Source organism: Mastomys coucha, unplaced genomic scaffold, assembly GCF_008632895.1.
Source record: "Mastomys coucha isolate ucsf_1 unplaced genomic scaffold, UCSF_Mcou_1 pScaffold21, whole genome shotgun sequence".
Lineage (NCBI taxonomy): Eukaryota > Metazoa > Chordata > Mammalia > Rodentia > Muridae > Mastomys > Mastomys coucha.
The window spans coordinates 172,931,079-172,940,611 of record NW_022196904.1 but is presented as its reverse complement, the minus strand read 5'-3'; the positions used below and the strand labels follow the sequence as shown (position 1 = coordinate 172,940,611).

Below are 9,533 nucleotides of genomic sequence, written 5' to 3'. Positions count from 1 at the left end.
AATACAAGATAGGGCTGGAGAGATGGCTCAGTGAGTAAGAGCACAGACTACTCTTTCAAAGGTCCCAAGTTCAGATCCCAGCAGCCACATGGTGGCTCACAACCATCCGTAAGGAGATCTGACTCCCTCTTCAGGAGTGTCTGAAGACAGCTACAGTGTACTCACATATAATAAATAAATAAATCTTAAAAAAAAAAAAAGAAATACAGGATGACAATCTTACATTGTCTCTCACGCAGGCTGCCTCAGTACTAGTACTTGCCTTTGAGAACAAGAGTATTCTGGCTATTTCTACCATGGAAGACTAAGGTTCAGTTAGGGACAAAGTCATGTAAATTTCCATTCCAAGATTTACACTGTTGCTATCTACGCTATCTCTGGGAAGTGGGAAGGGAGCCGGTGGAATGGAACAGAAGTGACCCTCTGCTAGGCTGTGACTGAGCAAGGAGGCTTGAGCCACAGTATACAGTGAGTGCATTTGTTCCTGGGTGTCTATGACTGGTGCCTCAAGGATACCCAGATCCCTGAGGCTCAAGTCCCTAGTATAGAATAAAACCATTTGAGCTTACTTGTTTCATGTTAGCTTGACACAAATTAGAGGCACAAAGGGGGAGGGACCCTCAACTGAGAAGGTGCCTTGATAAGATCTGGTTATAGGCAGGCCTGTAAGGCATTAATTATTGATTCATGTGGAACGGCCCAGGCTATTATGGGGAGTGCCACCCCTAGACTGGTGGTTGTCACCCCTAGACTGGTGGTCCTGGATTTTGTAAGAAAGCAGGCTGAGCAAGCCATGGAGAGCAAGCCGGGAAGCAGCGCCCCTCCATGGCCTCTGCATCAGCTCCTAACTCTAGGTTTCTTCTCTGTTTGAGTTCCTGTCCTGACATCCTTCAATGATGAACAGTGATGTGGAACTGTAAGCCCAATCAACTGAACGCCGAACCATCATCCTCAAGATGCTTTGGTCATGGTCAGCAATAGTAACCCGAAATAAGATGTAGTTTTTGCTTAAAACCTACTCATTCTGCCCGGCAGTGGTGGCTCATGCCTTTAATCCCAGCACTTGGGAAGCAGAGGCAGGCGGATTTCTGAATTCGAGGCCAGCCTGGTCTACAGAGTGAGTGCCAGGATAGCCGATAGCCAGGGCAATACAGAGAAACCCTGTCTCGAAACAAAACAAAACAAAACAAAAAAACCTACTCATTCCTTCTATATACTTTAAGTCGTGTCTAGTTATAACAGCTAATGCTACATAGCTTTTAAAATGCATAGTTTAGGGAATAACAAGAAAAGGGTCTGTATGCATTCCATGTAGACCCTCCCAACTTCTCCCCCGTTTTAGCTATGGTATTGGTTTAAAACCTGGGACCAGCTCTTCTTGGCTGACATTCCCTGTCTCACCTCAATCTTGCATTTCAGAGAGTAATTTATTAGTCCGCATGTGTGTAGGGCTATTCGTGAGTGTACATATGAATGTGAGTACACGTGTGGAGGCCAGAGCATAATCTTGTGATTCATTCTTCAAATACCTTGTAGCTTGGAAGAGAAAAGCTTCCCCTTTAGAAGAGTTAGACTTCTGCTTGGGGGTGGGGGTGGGGTTGGACAGAAATAAGGATTGGTTCCCCTAATGCAGGTGTAACACCAGCTCTGCTCCAGCAGGGGGAGATTTCCCTAATGAAAGTGTTACAGCTCTGCTCGGAGATACCCTGGCAGTTCTGAGCCCAGGAATACCACAAAGTCCCGGCACACGACAAACCTCACACAGGAAATTTATTGGAAGGGAAAAATCTCAAAAGGATGGCAGTCTCCGCTAGGGTGAAAAGCGGCAGGAATGCAGCAGATGGCAGGATTTATATATGGTTTCTTGGTGGGGCGGGGCAGGAGATGTAAACAGAGCTTTCCAGGCTGGGATTGGTGGCCTGATTTTGGGGCCAGTCTAGGGATTGGTGGGAATGTTGTGCTCAGGGATTGGTGGGATTCTGTTTCTTGGCTCAAAATTCTGATTTTGAGCTTGGGGTCAAGTTAGGGTCAAGGTTGTCTGGTCTGGGGGTGAAGTCAGGGCCACAGCGTTCTTTCCCTTCACTTTTTACTCTGTACTAGCTATATTTTTTGCTTTTAAAAAAGATTTTATGTGTCTTTGTGCATCTGTCAGGGTATCCTGGAGGCCAGCTCTGGAGGTTATAGGAGGGCAATTAATCCTTTGGAGCTGGACGCACTGGCTAGCCCTTGTGAACCTTTTAATGCAGGGAACTAAACTCTAGTCCTGAGGAAAAGCAGCCAGTGTTCTTAGAACCACTGAACCATCTCTAGCTGCCCCTTATTGTTAAACAATATTTTTATTAGTTGTGAATTTCATATATCCACACGATGTCTTTTAATCACATTTTCTCATTGGCCTGAAGTCACCCAAGGAGGCTTGGCTGGTTGGCCCAGAATTTGGCTCTCTGTTCTATCCAGTGCTTTTGGTGCCTTTATACTGACTTTCCCCCCAAAATCTGCATCCTGAAGATCAGCCCCTGAATACAAACATACATAATACATATACATTACACACACACACACACACACACTGAGTTTACTTAGGGTTGCTTACAGGAAGGTATGCAATTTACCAGTGACTATATACCATTGAAGAAAATGTCTTTTCTTCCCTTTTACTAAGCCTATGGATCTTGGGTGGGGGGGAGGGTACCAATGGGGTTTTAAGTGGGCGAGGGGTGATGAGACCTTTTCCCTAGCAACTGTTAACTGCCTACCAAACTAGGGAATGGGAGGGACCTCACGAACCTTTCCTCTTCAAGTGACTCCTATAGTCACTGTAAAAATCGACAGTTCTGTAACTACCTAGCGGGGAGGGGAGTGTAGACTGGAATTTGGGACTTGATCCGCGGAATTACACAGGTTAATCAAAATGAGAAACTACATTTCCCGGCAGGCCTCGGAAGGTGTCTCTCCCACCCTTTCTTTGGTTTCGCGCTACCAATGACAGTTAGATTTTTGAATAGACCAATAGTAGCATGGAACTGACCGTATTTAGGCGGGGCCATAGGTTCGTCCAATCGTACAGGGCTTGGAAAAGCATCCTAGCCAATCTAAGGGCTAAGGGGCGGTGCCTGAGGCGGTGCTGCAGGCCAAGCTGCCGCGGAAGATGGCGGCGGAGGCGCTGAGTGGAGGGGAGGCGCCGGTCCGCGACTCTGGCCGGAGGTGAGCCAAGTTTTCCGTCCTGCTGCCTAGGAGACGGGACTGTGGGCTAGCGTGTCGCCGCCCTGCCCTTGAGTCACAGTGATCCACAGGGCCGAGCTTTGTTCCTTGCTCCCGTGGTGTCTATGCGGACGCTGCGGGGGTTGAGGTGCGTCGGTGCGGTCTGTGCTTCCCGGGGTGCTGCTCTCCGCGAGTCCCGCCGCCGTACGCGGAGCCCTCCCGGCGCTTTGGCTGCAGACCCCGGGGCCACGGTCGCGGTGTCTGCCCTGGCGCCGGGCATTTTGAACGGAAACTGAAGCCCAGAGCGGTTTAGAGGATCCCACAAGGTCCCGGGAGCTTTAAATGTCCTTCGTGACAGCTTCTGCGCTTTAATCAGAGCCACGACTCGAGTGATGGTTAAAAGGGATTTTTGTCCTCAAGCTGGCTGACCTTTTTCGGCTTCAGCCTTCGTCTGTAAATGAACAGGACGATACTTAACTTCAGAACCTGGACGGAATGACACAACTTGTTTAAAGCGCATAGCACCCATCCTGGCAAATACTATTCAAAATATGATAGATTTTTATGTTTACTTTAAGTTGTGATCTCATTTCTTCTTTCTTGGACGCGTACTGTCCCTGTCATAAAGCCGAGCCTGTCTTAACTAATTACAAATATTGGAGACTGATACACTCCAGTAGAATGAGATTACTTACATTGTCAGGGATCAATGCTATGCTTTGGTACAGGAGTTAGTACAGAACAGAAGAACCAAGAAGTTTGGGAAACCGAGTTTGTGAGCCTGGATTCTTCCTGAGCCCTGAGGAGTATGTTTGGGTATGTTACTGTTTTGTATGGAGGAGTTTTCCACTCTTTGACCTACCTCATAAATGGTTGACCTTTTTTTCTCCCGGGAACTGTACCAACTGTGGGTTGGTAAATGTCATTGGATTATCCCTCATCCAACTCGAAAATCCTGAATTGTAATGAAAATGAGGACAAATGTAATACTGTTCTACAGCAAGAGGACTTTGAATTCTTCCTTGAGGCTACTGCCAACTGAATGTAAAATTTGAAACTGTTTATTAAATGATCAACAGAGTTTTATCTGAATCTGAAACCTTCTATTGTTGTTACTGACACCGGTTCTTGCTACATAGCCAAGCTGAATTGGAACCCCTGGTGTACTTGTCAATTACATATTGCAGGCGACTAGTTTGGGGGTTCTTGAGAGGCTTATTTATTTATTTACTTTTTTTTTTTGAAACAGTCTCTCATGTAATCCAGGGGACCCCAGTCTTGAGCTTCTCTACTTCCCAAGTGCTGGTGTTACAGGCATATGCCACCAAGCCTTCTCCTGACTGAGCTGCATCCTCAGCCCCATTTAATTAATGGGACTAACAATTTTTAAATCCATTATTTATTGAGCTTGTGCACACTTGTGCATACTTAGGTGCCACAGTGCATGCACAGGAGGGCAAAAAGTAACTCGGAGTTCTCTTCTTCCACCAAGTGGATTTGAGGATCATTCTTGGGTTGTGAGGCTTGGCAGTGAGTGCCCTTACTCACCAAGGCATCTCACTGCCAAGGTGTGTAGCCTAGCATTTATAGATAGACTGCATAACTCTGATTCTGGGATCTCAAACATATCCTGAGGAGACATTCACTCTGTGAGAAAAGCTGTGAGATCAGTGTCTTGCAGCACTGGGCATAGAAATGGCTGTAGATTCAGTACTGGGCAGTAATGCATTTAATTAATATCTTTGGGTCCTGAAAGGGCTTGCTCTAGGAAGAACAGCCTAGGGAAGGGAGAGAGACAAGGGGGATGACGGCTGTTGGTTAGACCACTGAGGTGCTGAGGTCTGGTTGCAGGATTCCTCACATTGAGCCTTGTAGTCCTGTCTGAGTGGGCATCTGCCCTGCGTTGGGTTTCCTTGTTGATATTTGGAGAAGTTGAACTCCATGCTCACTGGGCAAGCTCATTAAGAACAGACGCAGATCCAAAGCCTCCTTGAAACTGTGTTCCTTTCTTAGATAGTGACGACTTAAGGATAATCTGCTTAGTAAATACTGATACAAACATTTGAATTTAAATATCTACGCATAAAATTATATGTGTATGTTCTTGGATTGGAGATTTAGAAAAGAGAGAGCCAAGGTGATCTAGGTAGGGGTGAATGCTCTCTTGGTAACTGAAACCCTCCAATGGGATTTTGCTGATTCCATTTAATTTAGAAGAGACTGCAATTAAAACCTTATTTTTGGAGTGTAGTTTGCTGTTTGATTATTAGGGGCCATTAAGAGAAAATTGTTATATATTTTTTCTTTTTATGGAATCTGATATTTCATTAATATTTGTGAAGTCGTTGCTACTGTATATCAAAGTTTCAGGTACTCTGTGAGTATGTTTCTGAGTTCTCTATTTTCTGTGCCCTCTTTCTTCCTCTTTTTAATATACTTGGTAGATAATAGGTTAATACCAAATAACCTGTTTGGTAGTTTTCACATATGAGAAGACTGATAGATACAAGTTATTATAGAGCACAGGGTAAAGAGTTCCTTCCCAAGAGCTATGACATCACCGATAGCTGGAGCCTAGCTGTGTGCTTCTACCCTGTGCCCTGTGCTTCTCCTATGTTTATTGCCCCCCACCTTTGTCTGTTGTGCCTGGGAGGCATCTATTGCTGAACTATATCACCATCCTTTTTATTTTTTTGCTTTAAAGTCAAGATAGTGTAAGTAGATGTGGTGAACGCCTATAAGCGTAGCACTAGTGAGGTAGAAGCAGGAGAATCAGGAGTTCAAAGGTCAGCCACATCTTATGTAGAGTACTTGAAGCCAGCCTGGGCTACATGAGATCCTGTCTCAAAAACCATAACCAAAATCAAAATCTACCATCTTGGACAATGACTATATGTTACATATACTTTTTCTGTGTAATGATTATATGCTAACAATAATAAAAGTTTAGCCGGGCGGTGGTGGTGCACGCCTTTCATCCCAGCACTTGGGAGGCAGAGGCAGGTGGATTTCTGAGTTCGAGGCCAACCTGGTCTACAGAGTGAGTTCTAGGACAGCCAGGGCTACACAGATAAACCCTGTCTCGAAAACAAACAAACAAACAAACAAACAAACAAAAAACCAAACCAAACCAAAAATAATAAAAGCTTAAAGAATTGAAGATCAGGTGTGTGCACATACTGTAAATGTCAGCACTCAGGTTAGTGAGGATGGTGAGTTTAAGATCAACCTGGGCTACAGTAGTGAGACCTGTCTCACGAAACAAAACAGAGCGGCTGGGTGGTGGTGACACACTCTTTTAATTCTAGGTCTTAGAAGGCAGAGGCAGGTGGATCTCTGAGTTTGAGGTCAGCCTGGTCTCCAGAGTGAGTTCCAGGATAGTCAGGGCTACACAGAGAAACCCTGTCTTGAGACAAAACAAAAACAAACAAAAGTCCTCCAAATGAATATATTTTCAATAAGATCCTCTAGAGCAAAAGCATTGGCTTATTATTGGACAGTATTCAGCATTTTGGACTTGGAACACACAGATGTAGTGTAGAATTGCTTCCAATGCTAATTGCCTGGGATTCTTGCCATTTAAAGTCTATAGAAAATAATCTTCTGAGACTTCAACTCTACTTATTTGAGGAGCGAGGGAGACCTTGTTAGTGAGATACTCTATAGAACGTTCCCAAATAGGGAATTTTGATGTTACTTTAAAAAATTACTTTTATGTGTGTGTGTCTGTCTATGTGTACCACATGTGCAGCTGCCCATATAGGCTAGGAGAAGGTGTCGGGTCCCCTGGAGCTGGAGGTACAGATGGTTTAAAGCTGCTTGACATGTGTACTGAGAACTGCTGGTCCTCTGAAAGCTCAGTAAGCACTCTTAATCACTGAGCTGTCTTGCCAGTCCCTGATGTTACTTTTTTTTTCTTTTTTTTTAGTTTTTGAGACAGAGTTTCTCTGTGTAGCCCTGGCTGTCCTGGAACTCACTCTGTAGAGCAGGCTGGCCTCAAACTCAGAAATCCGCCTGCCTCTGGCTCAAAAGTGCTGGGATTAAAGGTGTGTGCCACCACCACCCGGCCTACCCCCATGTTATCATCCCCTACTCCCATTATTGTGTGGTTGTGTCATGGGAGCTTTTGGAGGTCAGCGGATAGCTTTCAGGAGTTGGTTCTCTTTTCAGCATAGGTCCTTGGGGGTCACAGGTCTCAGGCTTGGTAGGAAGTGCTTTACCAGTACACGGAGCCATTTCATCAGCCCACTGGTGTTACTTTTCTATTGCAGTTAGCTTCCTTCTCACTCTACATTGTTTGGAGGAAGGAAATTATGGGAGGAGTCAACCACAGGAGCAATGCCCATTCTTTTGACACTCAAAGGATAAACATTACCAATAAGCCAGTAAAGTGGCATCATGGACACTCTGAGACGTGTAACTCAGTGTCTTGATTGAGAACATTACATTGTCATTCTGGAGAACACAGTCTTCCATTAGATTCCAGTGTGTGGGTAAGGAGGGAAGCTTAGCCAAGGCTGCTTTCTCCTCTGGTTTGTCAGTTCATGTCAAGTTGTTCTTGTGGCTTCAGTTGAGATCAAATATAGGGGCTGAGTACATTTTGGAGATGGTTGGTGTGTGGGAGATAAGATCACATCACAGAACCTTGGCAGGACAGTCCTCTTAAGGGCAGGCTTGAAGGTTTAAATGTTCTAAGATCCCCGTGCTGTAAAACCGTGTGGTGCTGCTTACTGCTCAGGACTGTTTGCTGTAGCTAGAAAGCCTGTAAGCTGGCCACGTGGCCCGTTTTTGTCTTCTTCCTGTTTTCCAGTTTTGTACAGCTTTCATGATCCACCTTAAAACTTGCTATGGAGAATGCAAGAAGAGGGAGAATATATTAGTTTTATTTGGTACTTTATTCCTTTTCTAGCAGGCCCCCCAGTAAAGGGACATACTTAACCCCACGTTTCAGAGCCTGTTAGGGTTTGAAAGACACAGCAAGAGAGTGAATACTTCTCACAGGGTGGTCAGTCAGGTTAGACAACTTTAAATATAGCTCATATTTTGAGAAAAGCTGCCAAGGTTGTGGTTCTTGGAGAACAAATCAAGTTAAGCAATTCACCAGGGAGGAAATGTTTAGTTTTGTGGGTTTCTAGTTTGGATAGAGTCAGCCAAAAGATCCATCTGCAGGATGCTAGGTTTGCTCCCTGGAGCTGTGCGGGTTCACAGCTTTAGTGCCCTCAGAAGCACTTGCATTTCATTTTTCTTTAATTGATTTTTCAAAGGTGGATCCTGTTTCCAGCCCATTCTGCAAGCATATCACTTTACATGCAGAGTACCATCTAGTGGTAAGAGAAATCACTGTAGACTGCAGCCAGGCTGTAAAATGACTCTGCCTCTGCTGTTCTTGGAGATAGCTGCTTATGTAGTTACCTACACACCTAATTAAATTACTCATTTTCCTATTTCCTGCTTCTGACATACCTGTCCTTTTTTTCTTTTTTTTTTTTTCTTTTGGTACAGGGACTAGATCTAGACCAAGGGCTCTGAGTGTACTAAACAAGCACTCTAACATGTGCACGTGTGTGTGTGTGTGTGTGTGTGTGTGTGTGTACACGAGTGTGCATGTCTGTAGATGGGGCAGAGATCAACCTTGGGTGGTTGTTCCTCAGGAGCTAGCCACTCTGTTTTTTGAGACAGGATCTCTCACTAAGACCTGGCAGTTGCCCATTGAACTAGGCTGGCTGGCCCTGAGCTTTTAGAATCTTTGTCTTCTGTCCTAGCTCTGGGATTGTAAGCCCTGGCCACGCCACCATGCTTTACATGTAGGTGGGTATTGAATTCATGCTTGTGAGGCAAGCAACTGAGCTATCTTCCCACCCATCTCCTTGCTCAACCTCTTATAGCTTTTACTTTATTTTATTTTATTGTTAGTTTTTTGTTTTGTTGTTGTTTTGGTTTTTTTGAGACAGAGTAGCCCTGGCTGTCTCAGCACTCTCTCTTTAGATCGGGCTGGTCTTGAACTCAGAGATCTACCTGCCCTTGCCTCCCGAGTGCTGAGATTAAAGGTATGAGCCATCATTGCTGCTCCGTACAATGAAAATAAGGAAATTATATAGTTTGCTCATTTTCTGCTTTTTGTTTGTTTGTTTTGCTGTTTTGCATTGGGTGTTAAGCCAGGCCCTCACAGATGCCAAGCACATGCTAGACCTTAGAGCTGCATTCCCAACTCTATTATGATGTTCATGTTAGTTGTAACAAGATTTAGGACTAAATTAATTACTTTGCTACTTAAAAATCAAAACAACAACAAAATATCCCCACACCCAAAAGAAACCCCAACATTTTGTCAT

At 44.6% G+C, this 9,533-nt stretch overlaps 1 protein-coding gene across 5 annotated transcripts in view; it reads left to right on the top strand.

Annotated features, from left to right (window-relative positions):
* The first annotated feature begins 3,094 nt into the window (after positions 1-3,094).
* Positions 3,095-9,533, top strand: part of Arhgap19 (Rho GTPase activating protein 19) — a 40,719-nt gene continuing 34,280 nt past the window's right edge. For 4 of the 5 annotated variants that reach the window (XM_031390323.1, XM_031390321.1, XM_031390320.1 and 1 more), the window contains exon 1: positions 3,095-3,204. In XM_031390323.1, the coding sequence (XP_031246183.1) occupies positions 3,149-3,204 (56 nt within the window). In that variant the 5' untranslated portion in view covers positions 3,095-3,148. The other variant, XM_031390319.1, reaches the window with a different exon arrangement.